Source organism: Pelobates fuscus, chromosome 7, assembly GCF_036172605.1.
Source record: "Pelobates fuscus isolate aPelFus1 chromosome 7, aPelFus1.pri, whole genome shotgun sequence".
NCBI classification, from domain to species: domain Eukaryota; kingdom Metazoa; phylum Chordata; class Amphibia; order Anura; family Pelobatidae; genus Pelobates; species Pelobates fuscus.
In genome coordinates this window covers 149,550,977-149,570,647 of record NC_086323.1, presented here as the reverse complement: position 1 = coordinate 149,570,647, position 19,671 = coordinate 149,550,977, and the positions used below count along the sequence as shown (strand labels likewise).

General features: G+C 38.3%; 1 protein-coding gene across 4 annotated transcripts in view; it reads left to right on the top strand.

Annotated features, from left to right (window-relative positions):
• Nucleotides 1-19,671, top strand: part of TAFA1 (TAFA chemokine like family member 1) — a 509,292-nt gene that overhangs the window by 481,298 nt on the left and 8,323 nt on the right. For all 4 annotated transcript variants that reach the window (XR_010084030.1, XM_063426809.1, XM_063426808.1 and 1 more), the window contains exon 5: nucleotides 19,523-19,647. Coding sequence is in view for 3 of the 4 variants with exons in the window: in XM_063426809.1 (XP_063282879.1) it covers nucleotides 19,523-19,647 (125 nt within the window). In the remaining variant the exon portion in view is untranslated. The remainder of the gene's footprint in view (nucleotides 1-19,522; nucleotides 19,648-19,671) is intronic.

Below are 19,671 nucleotides of genomic sequence, written 5' to 3'. Positions count from 1 at the left end.
ATCTACCACAGATCTACAGGCTGCTACATATGGCTGGGATTAGATCCAGGATTATTTGCTTTGCTAAATTCCTGATATGCTGTTAAGCCATATATATCAAGTTTACTATAAAGCTAATCCCCCATCATTTATGTGCGGCAGTGGATAAACAATGAAAAGATGAAAATGGAAAACATCTATAAACAATAACAGGGCACCATAATCACTATAATATTAGAATTACTAACTTCCAGGAGATGATTCTCATGGATAAAACAGAGATAGATAAATAATTAGGGGGTTACAATATACAATTTATTAAGATGCTTATATAAAAGCACAATTAACATATTAAGCAATGGCACCTAAAGGAAATCTGTGCAAATCGCACAGATTGTATATAAGGGGTTGGGATATTTTTTTTTTTTTTGCAGTGGATAAGTGGATAAGTAACACCTTACAGATTTGCACACTGCTGCCCAAAATGGGCAATTTCAGTGCTATGAATTAATTTATGGCCTCTTGTAAAGTTTGTGGAACTAACATAACTTTTGGTGAGCTGCATCAAATTACCATTGGTGTAATTATTAGAGGTCCGTGAGCTCTGCAGAGTCTGTACATCATTACATCTAATGGCCATTGGAGTTACTAAATAACCTCATTTGGTTAAATATGCATAAGGATTTGGGAAGTGTGCAGGTAACTTTTTTCTTTGTTTTTCACTGTATGTATTGGGGTTGATGTGTACTGTGATCGCTGCTGCCGTCCAAGAGTAGTTGGAGTTTGAGCGCAGGACTTGTTTTTGTGTATTTGTACATCCTATATGTCTGTCACCTCTATTTTATTTTCTTTTTTAAATACAATTTTAATTTTAATTTATTATTATTTTTTTTTTTTTATAAAAATCATCAATCAGACATCTGGAAAGCAATTTTCCCTGCTAAATTAATCCTGTCCAATGTCAGTATCCCAGCAAAGCCACCTTGGCCAGGACTTTGGGGGCGAAAGGTGGGACAGGGGCAGCACTACAGTTAGGAAGCATGTTGTCCCTGCCTCTGGCACACATGCTAACCCAACTTACCAAACAACACTCGAGCATCCCCACCACAAACACATAAACCCTACACACATCACACTCAACCTCACATAGAGAAGCTCTGTGGTACATTCATACACACTGTACATTACTGTGAGCAGGGCCGGATTTAGATGAAAAGAGGCCCTAGGCTATTCCACTTATGAGGCCCTTTAACCTCCCATGTTTAAGTTTGTAAATTACATGAGAGACAATAAAATACATCATTACTGTGATATATATCAATATGTTAAATGAAACATGTTGTGATTGGTACTAACCTTTATAAAAAATGTGGCACGGATAATAAATAAAAAAAAGTCGAGATGAGAGAGGGGGGGTGGTGATTGTGAGAGGGAGGGGGTGATGAGGAGAGGGGGGAATGATTGTGAGAGGGGGGGTGATTGTGAGAGAGAGGGGGTGATGAGGAGGGGGGTGATTGTGAGAGGGAGGGTGATTGTGAGAGGGAGGGGGGTGATGAGGAGAGGGGGGTGATTGTAAGAGGGAGGGGGTGATGAGGAGAGGGGGTGATTGTGAGAGGGAGGGGGGTGATGAGGAGAGGGGGGGTGACTAAAAAAATTACCTTAAATTCCTGGTGGTCCAGTGGGGGCTGCCTGGTGGTCCGGTGGGGTCCCTGGTGGTCCGGTGGCCCTCATTTCCGGTCTGCAGCTCCGCAGAGCTGCAGACCATGGATCTCGCAAGTCCCAATCAGAGCGTTGCCGTGGTAACCCGTGGCAACGCTCTGATTGGGCAGTGAACGCGAGATCCATGGTCTGCAGCTCTGCACATTGCGGAGCTGCAGACCGCCGGTCTCGGCGATCGCCTAGTAAGTGGCACCCGGGGCGGACCGCCCACCCCCCCCCCCCCCCCTTAGTACGCCACTGGTCATATCATATGCGTAGAATTTCTCCTTATTTTCGGTTCAGTGTTTTAGTGTTCACTGTTTTTAGAATAGTGTAATTTTAATTTTGCTAACAATTTAAATGCAGGCCCCTCTTGATCTTGAGGCCCTAGGCTGAAGCCTAGTTAGCCTATAGGAGAATCCAGCCCTGACTGTGAGTTTTAGAGTTTCATTAAATCAATAACTGCTAAAAAAAACCAAAAAAATCGGTTATCACGGGGCAGGTTATAGCAAACATCTAAATCCCTTAAAACAAAGCTTCTATCAATTATTGATTAAAAGAATGATTTGGGGGAATATGCTGTGTGATGTTGGGTTAACCGTTAACATATTTTTTCATTTGTGGCTAAGGGTTGGTGGCAAGGGGTGTATTGAGGAAACTGGTCTTGGGGCAGAAGAATAAATCTGTCCCTGGCGCTGAAGAGGCAGTTGTTTGTCCAAAGTGCCTGTCTTTGAAACTGTAATTACAAATTAAATTATATAACCGCTCAATGACAAGCCTCTGATTGGGCATTCTCGGGAACAGAAGAGAAAGTCTGTGCTCTGTGCCATGGTAGGTGAGTGTTTTCAATCCATGCACATACTAGATATGCAGCTATTGCAAGCTAAGATTTCACATACCCCAAACAAACATGCACACAGATAATTACATGCTGCTAAAAAAGGCAAGAGACTTCAGCGCTTGTAGACACTAGTATCATTCACAGTGGCAGCCTAACACCTAGGTCTGGTGTTTCTCTTATTTATTTATAAAATATTTTACCAGGAAAGATACATTGAGATTTCTCTCGTTTTCAATTAAATTCATGTCAAATATTGCCATGCGGTTGGTGTGGCACCTTGATGTTCCTTAGGAGATGTATGCAATGAAAAAAAACTAAGAAAAGACGGAAACTAATAGTGCAGTATATCTTAATATTCTTGGAGGAGGTAAAATTGAGTAAGATATCCATCCATGAGTGGGGATCATACCACTTCACTCCACATTATAGGAGCCGATATAGGAGGCTCCTTAACATGAGTGTAATATTCTACACCTATCTATTTTCCAGGTACTGTATGCAATATACTACACTATATTATATTTTATCTGTTTTACCTTTTATGTCCAATGAGCATATACTACACTAGAAGGAAGCTCCAGAAAAGTGTAAGTGTACTCAATTCTGCCTCCTCCAAGAATATCAAGATATAATGCACCATTCGTTTCTGCCTTTTCTCTTTTTTTTTTCATTACATACATCTCCTAAGGAACATCAAGGCACCACACCAACCCCTTGACAAATAATTAAATCCATGTTTTATGTGCGAGTACACCAACTAAACTGCTATTTTTCCATCGAGTGTTCCTTTAACCGATAATATAGAGCAGGCGTCAGGCGATATTTCTAGATCCCCCACTTACTATCTGGCTTTTAATCACAGACATCTACCAGCATTCCAGAAAGGCATGTAAAGGGTCTAAAAAATATTCACGTGCAAGAATAATAAAATAAGGAATTTAGATTCAACAAAGGATGGAGGGATCAGATGGATATCAGAACAAAAGAACATGTTGATATGTGTTTGTGAAAAGCAAAATATAGAAGGGAATTAAACAAAGAATAGCACATTGTTCTTCACAAACATTGTTCTTCACCTATATTTAAAGTTGTGTTTCCCATGCTAGTTTGAGTATTGGTCAACATGGCAACATTTTTTGTGTTTCAAGTACCTTTTGTCATGGAATGGTCTGAAATATTACAGCAGAATAAAAATGCCTAGGATGCTTTAGAAATAGATTCCCATTAAAGATTGCAGGGAATAGCTTGAAAAAAATAATACACAGCTCCCTCTTTGAGGCCCCCCACTCCCCACGACCTATAAAGGCTACAGTCACATAGTAATGATGCTAGTAATGATAAAAGCAATGCTTTGCTTGTTATGAATCCAGCATGACAAGAGGGTTTGCCTTTTACAAACAGCTTTGTAATGAGGAAAACAGCAGATGATAACACACAAAGATTCCCACTTTGCACGGTATAGGACATAGCAATATAGCAAACAAATTAAGTCATGCATATATGAATTCTCTTTGGTAATGGATAATTCTTATTCTTATGTGCTGGAGAAAACCATGAATTTGCATTTTAAATCTGGCAACATGAAACAATGAACAATTTGGTGTAGGTACATTGTTTCGATGTGTAAATCATATTTTAAGTAATGTAGCTTATGGTGGATTATGCCATTTGGGTTTAATCTCCAATTCTCCATAATGTCAGTCAATGAGCACCCCTGTTCACAGCCAGGACCTATATGCCTTTGATTTCCCAAGATTAATGGGAGTTAGCAGACTGCAGCTCCTATTTTAATTCAGCCATTTTTCTATAATGATGTTATACTGGAGGAACTGAGGAGACAGAAACAGTGTGATTCTACCTCTCCAGCTCCTCTGCTTGCATATCGAGAGAAGAGAAGAATTAATGGCGTCAACTACAAATACCATATCCTGCCTGAGGCCTGCCTAACACTGGACATATACGTAAAAAAACATGTAATATAAAAGCTTAGTAATGGTGAAACATGTAACTATGTTTCGGAAAAACAATTCATCTCAAGGGTTGTGGAGATATCTAACTTTGTGTTCATTATACGTCCATAAATCTGAGGTGACATTATTGTCACATAAAACATGGATCACTAGCTACAAAACAATTGCTTGCAACACATACTTCTAGATATTGTGTCTGAAACTGGGATCCACCATTGGTTCATTCCAGCTATATCCCCATAATTTCCACCAGATATGAGTATGCTAAACATGGATGGACTATTTTGGTGTCTCCGGGTAAATTGGACAATTAACAGTGTCTCTGAATGCATAGACAGATAATCTTGGTAAATGGGGAATTTAAAAAAAATTCTCAAAATCATAGGATAAAAAGACAAATTTCACAAGGTATACAAATTGTCTTAGAAAGTGTCTATCCCCTGGATCTCAGAGTGAATGGACAATCTGCCACTAATTGTAATTATATATTGTGTTGGCCAAATTATTATCATTATTATTATTATTATTTATATAGAGTCAAAACATGTTTGGAGTGCTTTACAATGGGTGGACTAACAAACATGTAATTGTAACCAGACAAGTTGGACTCACAGGAACAGAAGGATCTGCTCAATTAGTTTACATACTGAAGAGAGTAGGGTAAAGTGACACAAAAGGTAAGGATAATATTAGCAAATATATGAATAGAAAGATATATATATTTTTAAATAGTTTATCTCAATACTAGCTCTAGTATTTGGTTGCAAGATAGCCACATGGAGGGCACTTGCCTACATGACTAATCTGCTGGGTTTATTCCTGTGAGCAAAACATCCTAAAACAGATTACTTAAAAGATTACTCATCGCCCACTTTAATGTTTTGAGTCTGTATGTGTACCCTTTCGGTTTCAGTTACACCTGAACCCCCCAACATTCTTTGTAGGCTGTGGGGGGACCCTGCCAGCAATGGTTTCTTGCTAGGCATAGTCCACATGGAACATTGATGTGGCTAGTTAACCACTAGATATCGGAACAAGACATCAGGTTACACTTTTTTTTAAATTACCTAGTGTAATGTGTAGATAAAATTAGTCTCATGTTAAAATAAGGCTCTGTAATACAATGTTTGACGAACTATAGCACAGGAGAAATCAGTACTAAAAAAGTTTTATATAATTTCTTGTGAAACTGTTTTTTTTAATTTTATTAAGTTATTGTTTAACACTTTGGCCATCTGCATATATCTTTCAGTTAACCCCTTAGTGATCAGACCATTTTTCAATTGTCTTACCGTTAAGGACCAGGACTGTTTTTACATTTCTGTGGTGTTTGTGTTTAGCTGTAATTTTCCTCTTACTCATTTACTGTACCCACACATATTATATACAGTTTGTCTTGTCATTAAATGGTCTTTCTAAAGATACCATTATTTTCATAATATCCTATAATTTACTGTAAAAAAAATATAAAATATGATGAAAATCACCAAACAAAAACGGTCACCAACAGAGACTCCCTATGGTAAACAAACCTGACCTGCTGACCCACCAAAGATCGGCCGCTGATCCCGAGGAAAACCACAGAGACAGATATGACGTCTATCTGGTGCCCCGCTAAGTACCAAACAGACACCCCTAAGGGACAATCATAACAGAGACCTGCATAACCCACAGACTTCCTATATACACCCCAAATGAACCTACCTAAATATACTGCTTACTAACAAATGACATCACTAATTATACTGCATAAGTGTATAAATGGCATTACTACACATATAGCATCGCTAGACATGCTGCACTCTCAAAAATATCGCATTACTTGCCATAAATGTATTATAGAGTTGCTAAATATGTTACATATCTACATGAACAGCAGCACTTCACAAGTCACAGTGTTAGACATACTACAGTGCTAGATAGATGGTGCTACAAAGATGATGCATGACCACACTACTGCATTACTAATATATTGTACTACTGAATATATTGCATAACTATGTTAATTACATAACCGCATATACTGCATAAATGTACACGTTGATATTTTCAAAATAAAAAAATACAAATTTAAAAAAAAATACGATGAAAATCTTTTAAAAAACACACTTTTTCTAGCTTTGACCCCCAAAATATGTTACGCAACCGCCAAAAAACACTGATGCAAAGAATTCCTGAATAACCCTTCACATGTAAAAACGAAGAGACTGAAAGAGGGATTACAGAGAGGTCCTCCCAATTATCAGTCTCTACACCCCAGAACAGAATTGTTCATAATCATGGCTAAAAATTGCCAGTATAGAACATGAATGAAATATATGTAAAATAATAAATTTTTATTGGTCCCTTCTAGGGAAGATAATGAACGTCAAAATTAGTAATAATTAGTAATAACTCAACGGGCGTTTCGGCGCTGGCGTTGCGCCTTTGTCAAGAGCAAGAGTGCAAGAGTGCTCTTGACTTGGAATTTTCACAGCTGGTCATCATGCACCCATGTCCTAATTGGGAAATTTTTGAAGCCGGACAATGTAATTTACCCCCCATCAAACCATATATTTTTGAAAAGTAAACACCCTAGGGTATTTCAAATGGTGGTACTTTAATACTTTCCATGCACTAATTCTACCACCACTCTTTGTCAAACTTTTGGGTAGTCATTGTTTGTGTTATTTTTCTCTCTCATTGTACTTTAGGCATGGATTCTCAGTTCCTGTTAGGTGTTACTGACAAAGAACACCCCAATATGTGTTCAGCAACATCTCCATAGTACAGTGATACCACCAATGCATAGGTTTGTTTGGTTGTTTGGGGTGTGCAATGTCAAACGTCTGACATGTATTTTTCAAATTTGACATATCTTCTTTGCCTATCTTCTTTTTGGGGCCTTTTTACATATCCCAAGTTATTTTATTGCCCAAGGTATTGTATATGGAGTGTTTTAATGCCTTTCATGCAACCGTTTTAGCCAAAAAAATTGGAGAAAATGTGTGGTCATAATTTTTCAATTTTAATTTTTACACACACATTTGTGTGTGATTGAGGGGAGCATGTTGTTGGTTATTGCAAGAAAACTCTCTAGGTTGTTTTTTCAAGGCCTCCTGAGTACACTCATGCCCTCATGCATAGGTTGATCATAAAAATAGTCTGGCACAGTAAAAGTAAAATAAACAAACTCAGGAACAGTAAACGTAACAAAAAAATAAATAAATTAAAAACGGACCAGTGTGTGGTATTGCTTGAAGCAGTTCCCAATGCAGAGTCCAGGCTGTCCAGGGCAATCAGGACAGTAAAAGATGGTGTCTTATCTCTGCCCCCTCTTGAAACAGACTCTGTATCTTTTCTGAGGATTCTGCTTTGCCGCAGTGGGGGGGATTTTAAAAATAAAGTGGGTAGCCCCAACTCTGAGCCTTTGGGTCTCACAATTTTACAAATCCCTACCTAAAACTACCTAAATCTCTCTACCTAAACACAGATCTCTCTCACTCACTAAAACACAAGTGAAGAGAGGGAGAAAGATCCACACTTATCAGATTCAATATTTACTAATATTAACCTGACCAGACAAATGGGGATCATAGTAATAATAAATATTATTATAGGGGCTGATTGAATGACCCCAGAAGCCCCATGATGCACTGCATATATTGGAAGCCACAATGCATTTTATTCATTTGTTAAAATTGATTTTATTTAAGTCTTCACTGAGTGCCTCGACACCTCGAGGCACTAAGCACACAGGCACAGCATCGGAAGCCTGCCCGATGGCTTCAAATGCTCTGCTACACTGCCGGGAGCGATCACTTGGTGGCCCCATAGTCAGGAGAGGTTTTGCAGGATGCAATACCCTTAGAGCTGCTGGAAGTGATCACGATCCAGCGCTCATATTTGCAGCGGACATACTAGGTACTTCCGCAATCCTTAAGGACCATTTCTGGTCGGACGTACCTAGTACAGCAGGGGTCCTTAAGGGGTTAAGGATCCCACCCTTTCTATTTTGTAACCTCACTTGTTAAGACATATCACACATTCCCTTCAATACTGAGATCATTCCCTTTAACTAGCAGCATGTAAATGTCACAGACTGTCTAAGCATATTTAATAATAAAAAATCTTGGTATGAAAGATGGGCTCCTTGCCTTTCCTTGAGTTTTATGATTTATATTACAAATAAAGGACGTGTCACCTAATTAAAAGCCATGTATATAGTGCAGGCACTAAACTTTTTAAATTAATTCTGGTCAAAGTTCTAAGTAAGTTATCATTTATTACTTTACCCTTTCAAAAGAGGGCATTTATAAAAGACGTGGACTACAAAGTTGTGTTAAAATCCATGTTAAAAGTTCATACATAGACCTTTAAAGTACAGTGGAAGTAATCCATTCTGCAGCAGAGTTCTAATAGTGAACCAATCACCTGGATAACCAATGGAATGTTCTGTTTATTGCTCATATTTTAGGATAGTTCAGCACAATGGTCCATTAGGTATAATTAGAATTGTGTACTCTCCCAACATGCCTTGTCTGTATAAAGAGGGATTGTGATCTACTGTTAAAATGTAGTTTGGCACTGAGCTACTTGCTATTATATGGTACATTTTATATATAGTGTATATGTGTGTGTATATATATATATATACAGGGCCGCCATCAGGGGGTGACAACCGTGACAGTTGTCACGGGCCCGGCGGCCCTGGGGGGCCCGGCCGCCCGGGCCCCACGTGGAGCGGCGAAACTGCCGCAGGTGCATCTGCACTGGGGCCCATCAGGTGGCCCAAGCATTTAGGGCCACCCGATGGGCCCTATATCTTCAGGGGCCCGGTCAGCGCTGCGGCCGGGTAATTGCGCGACCGGGCCCCTTTAAAAAAAATTTGCGGCCACACCGCAAGTGCTGCTGGGAGGAAGTGACGGCCGGTCACTTCCTCCCAGCTAACTCCGCGCGGGGGGAGAGGCAGAGGAGAGGAGTTGAGATGAGAGGACAGGACAGGACAGGACACCAGAGGACACCAGAGGCATCCACTCCCATCATCCCCAGCCACCCTCCTGCCACTTAAAGGTAAGATGAGGGTGGCTGGTAAATGAGGTGTGTGTGTATGTATATGTATATGTGTGTGTGTATGTGTATGTATATGTATGTATGTATGTCTGTGTGTGTATATGTATATATATGTGTCTGCATGTATGTATGTCAGTATGTATATGTATATGTGTGTGTGTGTGTGTGTGTGTGTGTGCGTGTGTATGTGTATGTATATGTATATGTATGTATGTCTGTGTGTGTATATGTATATATGTGTCTGCATGTATGTATGTCAGTATGTATATGTATATGTGTGTGTGTGTATGTGTATGTATATGTGTATGTATGTATGTATGTCTGTGTGTGTATATGTATGTATGTCAGTATGTATATGTATGTGTCTGCATGTATGTATGTATGTATGCTAGTATGCATGTCTGTGTGTGTGTATATGTCAGTCTGTATATAAGGACCTAACTAATCCTGTATTGTTTATGCAAGCAGGACATAGGTTGTTCATGATACATAATAAGAGACTCTTAACACTGTTGGGACTGAAATATTTACTCAAGTGATTATCTTATGGACTGTTATATTTATATGGTTTGAGAGACTGAGAAGCAATGTATCTGCTGTTCCCTATATGTCTTTAACAATTTGCATACTTGGGTATAAGAAAAGTATAATTCATATCGGCACTTTATATTTATATTTATTTTTATTCATTGTTATTTAACTTTTTAAGCTCCCGGATACCCACATTTACTGTGTACTGTTTGCAAGTTTTTATAGGATTTGGTGAACTCTTATTCTTACAGTTTTAGAGCTTAAATACTGTCCCTCTGTCTTATTCCCTCTTTTCCACTTCCTGCTACACTCACTCTGTAAATATCAGGATTATATATCCAGAATGTGTATATATATATGTCTAAGTGTATGTCTGTTTGTCAGTATGTATGTTTGTCTGTGTGTGTGTATGTCAGTATGCATGTATGTCTGTGTGTGTCTGTGTGATGTATGTCTGTCTGTGTGATGTATGTCTGTGTGATGTATGTGTATGCATGTCTGTGTGATGTATGTGTATGTCTGTATGTATATATGTCTGTATGTGTGTGTGTATGTCTGTATGTATGTATGTCTGTGTGTGTGTATGTCAGTATCTATGTATATATCTATCTATTAGCATGAATGTCAGTACGCATGCATGTCTGTGTGTGTGTGTGTGTGTATGTCAGTATGTCTGTATGTATCTGTGTATGTATATATCTATCTGTGTGTGTATGTATGTATATCAGTATGTATGTATGTCAATATGTATGTACGTTTTTGTATGTATATTTGTATGTATATCTGTTTTTCAGTATGTATGTATGTATGTCTATGTCAGTATGTGTGTGTATCTGTGTATGTGTCTAAACGTGTGTATGTCTGTTTCAGTATTTGTGTATCTTTCTCTGTGTGTGTCTGTGTCCTTTTGTGTCTGTGTGTGTGTATTTCTGTGGGCGGGATTTGGAGGCGGGGCTTGGAGGCAGGCACCGGGGGCCCAGACCTTGTGCTTTGTTAGGGGCCCCACAATTTCTGATGGCGGCCCTGTATATATATATATGCTTGGTTGTTTGTTTGTTTGTTTTTTAGCAATTTACTGTATGTTCTAGACTTGGAGAATCATTTTCAACAGAAGAATTCATTTGTCTGAATTTGGGATAATTGGCATCTCAGCCAAATAAAACAAAATCCTGTCCTTTTTCCAAAGCAACTGAAATAATAATAATAATAATAATAATAATAAAGTGTTTAACCAGGAAAAATACATTCTGATTTTTCCGGTTTCCAAGTATGTCCTGGGGATGTTACCTTTGCCCAACATCCAGGGGATGCTACTATGGTCAATGGCTGTTTGCTTTGGAATTTTGTGTTAAATATGTGCCCACTAGTAGCACAAGCAACTATTTAAAAACTGTACTGCCAGTGGCTGAGTTGTGTGCATACATTTGATAAGGAAGTATTTTTTTCTGGAGTTAGTGGGCATGTGGTATGCAAAAATCTATCCAAAACCTATCAAATACATTAGTTGTATTGGTGCCCAGAATGTCCCTTTAATGTGGCACCTGGCTAGTATCATCTAGTTCAGCAAAATTTTGGTTTTCACAACTGAATTTTGTCCAAACCGAGCCAGCACACATCTGAGGTCCTAAACAAAATTTTCAGTTCGGAATATTTTGTTTGAAAGAACCGAAAAAAGCTTGCCCATAAAAGTCTGACGTCCATATCTCAGTTTTAGGATTCTATGGCTGTGCTTTATTGTCTGGGCTGGGTACAGAGATACATTTTGTGCCCACTCAATTCTTCCATTTGTACAGTGCCATTATGTTATGGAACGGAACATTCCATTCACACTCACACATGCATGTTCATATATTTTCATATATTTGCACATCCTCTTGTACACATTGTTTGAGTGTGTGTTTATCGGGGGTGGGGGTGTGTGCAAAGGATTTTAGGAGATGTCTGTATAATATCTGGATTAAATATACCGCTCTATCTGTTCACCTTTGATAAATCACATTAGAGTGTGCATTTCTGTATAAGATGACATACTCTGCACCTACATGCATTTATGAAATTATACTGACCTGCCAAGAAGCAGTGGATCACCCTAAAAACGTGTCATTTGCATGCTCACTGGGCCTAATCATGATAGGATTCTTTACTAAGCCTATTGTTATGACAATGAACAGAAGAGCTACTGCCATATACTGCCAGAAAGGTATCTTCTTGTTAGGAAGTGAAGATTCTCTGGATCAGTAATTTTACTCTCTTGTGCCATGAACTTTCATCAATTTGGAATTCTCTGGAATTCTCCTTATCCCCAACCAGCTGGCAAGGAGCCCCAACGAACGAGACAATACAGTGTAAGGTTCAAGGTGACTTTAGAAGTTTAATAGGTGGTACAACAGGTTATATTGAATGAAAACAGGGGTGATCTTATGAGCATTATCCAATAATAACATAATTTGTTTACCTTATCTTAATATATCTTAACCCCTTAATGACACATGACATGTGTGACATGTCATGATTCCCTTTTATTCCAGAAGTTTGGTCCTTAAGGGGTTAAAGGGACACTCCAGGCACCCAGACCACTTCTGCCCATTGGAGTGGTCTGGGTGCCAACTCCCACTACCCTTAACCCTGCAAGTGTAATTATTGCAGTTTTTTATAAACTGCAATAATTACCTTGCAGGGTTAAGTCCTCCCCTAGTGGCTGTCTGCTAGACAGCCACTAGAGGGAACTTCCTGGTCCCTAGCACAGATTATCTGTGCTAGAGCGTCGCTGGATGTCCTCACGCTGTGTGAGGACCTCCAGCGTCGCTCTATTCCCCATAGGGAAGCATTGAAATTAATTTTCAATGCTTTCCTATGGGGTGCGCCAATGCGCATGCGCGGCATTGCCGCGCATGCGCATTGGGACTCCTCGGCCGGTGGGCGGGATCAGTCTCACCCACCGGCCGACGGGGGAGGAGCAGGCAGCGACGTGGGATATGTCGCTGCCTGAGGTAAGTGACTGAAGGGGTTTTCACCCCTTCAGTAACCGGGGATTGGGGGGTGGGAGGGAGAGGGACCCTCCAGTGCCAGGAAAACGGATCGTTTTCCTGGCACTGGAGTTTCGCTTTAACATATAGCTAGCTTGCAGGTGTAATGGGGGAGTAATATTGCCTTGCACTACACAGTTAGAAATAGAGAAGTAACTACAAACTTACAAAATAGATGTTACTATGCAGTTAGAAATACAGAAGTTAAAAACAGGAAATAAGTCAAACAGGAAATAAGACCCTAAGATAGAAAAGTTAGTAGCTCTGTGTCTAGCGGAATATACACTAACATTGTATAGATAAAGTGTATTATTCCTAACACTTCTACATAGTTAAAACACAAATAATCAAGTGGGAAGAAGGATTGAAGAGTGGGAAGAAGGATTGGGGAGTGTCAGAATGTTGGACACCACTAGCCTTGTTATTTCCCAAGCGCGGTAACTTCTGCTACTTTTATTCTCTGGTGATCAATGGACTTTGTTGAACACGTTTTAGTCACACTGTAGAATGTCAGCCCTAAATCATATCAACAAATATATTAAAAACGGCAATAACCATGCAAAATTGCTAAACAGGCAATCTGCTCTTTGATATGAAGCTTACATTAGATAATACTAATTATCTTTATAATAACCATGACGTTTTGGAATAATGTGCATTATTCCTCTTTCAAACATTTAATGCTCCCAGTTTGATTAAGTCAAAATGATAAGAAATGTTCAGTTGTTTCCTACGATCTCAGGCTTTGACAGTCTTGTGATTTTTGTATGCAGCATGCAATGGAAAATTGCCCCTAGAAAGTTCTGCAAAATCCTCAGATCTTCTTTTCATTTGGAGAAGCATGATGTCCACATAATTTAAGATGTAGTGCGCTGCCTCTGAGGATTTTCATGTGTATGAATTTTGTATTGCAGCCAAGTACAATAGTGTTGTTTTTATTCTTTGTTTTTTTTCCATTTGTATGAAGCAGTTTATCACTAAACATTACAAATCAAGCCATATCTACATAGAAGTGAAATTATGTAAAAACAAAAAACAAGAAAATCACAACGAAATTGCAACCTTATGAAATAAAATGTGCAGTAAAAAGCATTTTGTTGCGTTTTATAAATGTTATAAACGCTGTTTGGTTGAATGCCGAAGACTATCGCAGTGACCTTCACATACCCTTGTTTTATTCATGTTTTATTCAAACACGAGACTCTCACAACTGACTATTAGTCATGGTAACAGTTTTTTATTTTTTTATTTTTCATTTATTCAGTAAATAAAATGTAAATTACTTTGTTATTGCTTATTAACGAACAAGCTTCCTCTATAAATTAGTCGTATAATAGAAATATATAATAAGCTAGTTTTTATATGGCCTCATTCTCCTGAAAATGACTTTAGTCTTGGGTTAAAGGGGACCTGTTCCTTTCCAGAATTTCTTATATTATGTTTACTTGTCCCTATATTAAACCAATATGTACGTGTACGGCGTGTAAAATACAGTGAAATGTAGAAATCTACACCTCTTCCTCTAAATGGGCGCCTCCATTTTAGCTCCTTGACAATCATTATAATAAGCCCCACCCCTTGCACCTGACAGTCAGCACAGAGGAAAGCATAAAGAGAAGAGGTGAAATAAAACTATATTTCTATCTCTACTGAAAATTTCCAATATTTACTTTGGTTTCACTTGGGCTGAAGTGGTGTAATGTAATTTTTTCAAAATCTTTAATAGAAATTTAAAAGAAAAAAAAAAGAGCATTGCATGATAAAAGGTTTATACGTTATATGTAATTTTCAATATTTTACTCAATGGTGTCTTCTCCAAATATGTGACAGGTTTTTTTTTTTTTTTTTTTTTTTACCAAATAAAGCAGTTTTAGTGTGTAGATCATGCCTCTGGAATGTCACTGCTCAATTCACTGCTAATTAGGCGTTAAATCACTTTTGTTCTGTTCCCTAGTCACATCTCCCCTGGCTGTAACTGACACAGCCTGCATGAAAACAAAATGGTTTCACTTCCAATCAGATGTTACTTACTTTAAAAAGTTATCTCCTGCTCTACAAATTGAACTTTAATTTCATGTAGGGGGCTCCTGCAGGGTCTAGCAAGCTATTAACAGTACATGAGATAATACATTCTAAATTAAACATAATTTTCAATAAAGGAAGTGTAAACATTAGATGAATTTACAGGAAGTGTTTAGGAAGGTTGTGTAAGACACATGCAGAGAGGTGTGACTACGGCTGCACAATCACAGTGATACAACTCATAAATGGAAGAGAATAAAGCAGCAAGACTGCAGGGGCATGATCTATACACCAAAACTGCTTCATTAAGCTAAAGTCAGTTTGGTGACTAAAGTGTCCCTTTACGGGTAACTATATTGACCTCAATTTGTGGGTTAATTTTCCAGTTTTTCTAAACTGGATTAATTCATTTTTGTTCAGCCAGCTAAAACCTTATTTGGGTTAAGTCTATTTTTTTTTTTTTAACAACTTTGCCTCTTTATTGATCAGACATGTAGCCTTTTGCCTCGCACTGGAAGAAAGGAAAATTCTTGGTATGTTCACTTGCAATATTTTATAACAGTAAATATATTTAACTTGTACATACAAGGTGTTGGTGTAATTCTGAAATTCATTGAGATTTGTTTTTTCTACAAAAGATCTTATTTGCCATTCCTTCTGTGCCAGATTTGGTCTTCACACTTACTTACCACTGATTTATTTAGCTTGCCATATGCAGAAAAGTGAAAACATAGCCACAAATTAGACTGCATCAAGGATAATTACATTTGTCCAAATTTGCACATGTTAGAAAATATGGAAATTCTAAACCTTGCAATGATTATATTTCAATGCAGTTTAGAGATCACAGTGAGAGCATCATAAATATACAAGCAGCATCTGTATAAATTAGCATAGTAAATTAAGAGCCTTTGGGTGTCACTTTGTAGCAAGATATTATAAATTCAGGTAAAAAAAAAAACTGTCAAGATCTTATGATTTCCCCAAAAGTGTCTTCAGTTCAAGAGCACCCAGATGGAAACCAGAAGATCACAACCCCTTTAAAAACTACTAATAGTGTCTCGGTTGACACCAAAAACATGAAATCAACAACATGAACTCTCAAAAGTATAATTTTTTTGAAGTAAGTTCTAAATTCTTTTTTCTGCCCCAATGTCAAAATAATATAATTTGTGAGTCACAGGGCAGCTGCCGAGGCATTGAACTGTGAATCTGAATGCTAGTGTTTGACACCTGGTTGACGTGCCTTTGGCAAAATGTAATGCTGTGTCTTTTTCGGTAGCATTACATAGGAACGTTTTGGGGAAAAAAAGTATTACGTTATAATTTTAAATTCAAAATTTGTGCAGAGCAAAAAAAGTTTTAATGTGAAATAAATGAACATTGTTTCAATTGACTGCTTTTTTGGTAGTGTTTTATTATTTTACTGATTCTAATTTATACTATTTGAGACTCAAAAGTACAACTCTACTGGTAACTTTTGAATCTAATATACAGATTTTATGAGTCATCAGTACGGTGTTGCTGTTTCATGATGGTACATCTAATGTACAATCTTTATTACTCCTTGGAGACGTTTACCGGCTCAGTGAATCTTGGATACATGTTTTAGAACAATTCTATTAGTTCAATCCAACAAATCTGTTATGTACATGAGACTCGTCAGTACACTTGTATCAGCTTATGTAAACGATTCTGGTGGGTCATCTTGGGACTTGTCAGCACAAAATGACAGGCTCATGAGTGGATCATAGTGGATCTAATGCAAAAAAATAATAATTTTTTTAAATTCTTTATTTTTGTTGTGTATAAATGGTACAAACAGACAGGCAATGTCACAACAGCTATTGCTAGCTTTTAAGAAAACATAAGGCGACGATTGCATGGCGAAACAGTGCTGTGACAATTTTGGGGTATATAGAGGATTCGAGTTATAAATACATGCCTATCTCTTAAAACTAAGATAATTCTTACAGAGGGCTAGCTATCTAGGCATGAGCAGTGTTAGTTTCTAAACAATATTATGAAACTATTTCTTCAAGTATTGGTTTATCCTTTTATGCATATTACCCCTTATTTGTTTTTGTCTTTTTTGGATTTTAATCACTCTCTCTTTTAAATGAGAAACTTGTACTATAGATGTATTGCCTAAACATAGATATTGAATAATATATCCATTGGTTGCATTAGTGAAATATATATGCACACTTTCTAATTGTTTGTGTTGTATAAGGTGGTTAACAAGATTATTTTTATGTATTAAAAATGGTGCTTCGAGAAATCCATCTTCAAATTCATGGCCAGGACTTGCAAACGCTGTTCCATGGTGGAACGCACCGTGGAATGCATGACGCTGAAAAAGCCGAAACCGTAAGTGAACACTTCATCATCTACCCGGAAGCAACCGGATGAATAGGAGGCTTGAATCGCAGGGCATCTCCGTTTCCATGGAGATTGTGTAACGAAAATATACCCCAACATGCAGGATTCAACTCAACAGAAGACAACACAGAGGGGAGATACGTCTACCGGACCTTAGAATGGCCGGACTCGACATATATGAGAGGAGTACAGAGTCAGTAGCGATCCGAGGTCAAGGGCACAAAGAGACAGCGAAAACTAGGACTAGCCGGGGTCTGGTACACGGTAAACAGCAAGCCGGCAAACAGAACAGATAAGGATAAAGAGAAAACGTAGTCAGAAACAAAGCCAAGGTCAAGTACGAAGAAACACAACTGAACACAACAAGCGCTAAAGGGAACTGAAACAGAAACCACGATAGGGCAAGGAACTAAGGGAAAAAGGTGAGTATAAATACCTTAACATCTATTTTGATTGGCCCCTGTCACATCCACGCCCCCAAAAGGTAAGTGTATGTGGAGTGTGGCATGACAGGGACCAATGGGAGGCCTTTGCCAATTTAGGCTCCCACTGTCCCTTTAAGAGCGCGCCCGAGACCCGCGGTGCGCTCTTAGAGTCAGGCGGGACACGTGACTGCTTCTCGCGGTCACTGCCCGCCTTCCTGTTGCAGCCGTCGGATGAGCCGCGTGCGGCTCGTGCAGCAGCAGGACCGCGTGCGGCTTGAACAGAGGACACCGGCCGGCTCTTGGAAAGGGTAAGTACCGCTACAGATACGCGAAAAACACAAGCCCAAAGACAGACAAGCTGCAATCAACAGGGATATTTAAAGCAGGAAGGAGTCCTTAGAGTTCACAGCATTTTTTTCCAGCTGAGCTGAGCTGTTCCAAACAGCCGCTGCCAGCATCAACTAAGCTCTTAGCTCTGACAGTGAGCCTTTCGCTAAGTTCAGCCTATTCCCAGTGAGAGCAAACAAGATGTGCTTCCAGGCAAGTTCTTTGGGATAGGTGCAGGAGTCAGGTGGGAGCCATCGAAAGTAGAGACACAGTGGGGTGGAGCCGCGCCCCTCTTAATACAAATTTTAAAGGAATTATGAATACAACTTTTTTGCCTCTATTTCTGAAAATACTTTAAGGTGCATGTATATTAGCTGTGTGTAGTATTGTTTCAGATACTTTTTACTGAAAATATACCGAAACATACATGGTTAATTAAATTAGTGTACCTTATTTTATTTTAATATTTACACCTTTATCAATCACAAAATACACTCCAACTTAAAACAATTATTAATATGTATGCAAATAATAAATTCCAGATCTCATGTTAGTCTCAAATTAATTTATTCAGGCTAGTAATAATTTTTGGTCCTATTAAACAGAAGTGCATGAATATTTTTGTAGAAAATAAAATCCGATTTCATAATACAGATTTAAAGAAAGTACCAAATCCTACTGGATATAAATTTTAATAAATACAAGGTATTTTGGTGAGTATTATTTTTTATCGGGGGTTTTGTATTTGGTGCACATAATTTGTTTGTAGAACAATATATTGTACATTATGTTATGGCTGAAATCTGATAAAAGAATGCGGAAATGGGTCCTGACTTTATATATACAATATATATAATCTTCAGATATATCCAGAAAAAGTGGGTGCTCGCAGGTCTTGATTGATAAAAATGCAAAAACCTTTTATTTATGTTCTGTCAACATTTCGGTCTTATCCCTGGTCCTTTCACAAGACTTGAAGAAAAATAAATCAAAATTGAGTCATTGATTCACTTCTCTGCTGTTGATTTCCCTGCTCTACCGGCTGGATCACTTTCAGCAGAAGGACGTGCAGGGAAACCTTGTAGGGGTCTTTAAAGATGGATCATTAGTGTCATCAATAGTTCGCCCATTGAGCCATGGTGATTCACACAATGAGAGTGACACACAGCTTATCAATAAGCATAAGGATTCTAATACTTTTTTTTAAATCTTAAAATCTGTCTAAATATTATGTCAGCATTTCTTAAACATTGCACTTTTCTGTTGTAGCTTCCATCGTAATTGGAAAGTGGTGGTGTGAGATGGAACCATGCCTAGAGGGAGAAGAATGCAAAACCCTTCCTGATAACTCTGGGTGGATGTGTGCCACTGGCAATAAGATAAAGACCACAAGAGTAAGTATAAGCTGCGTATATAAA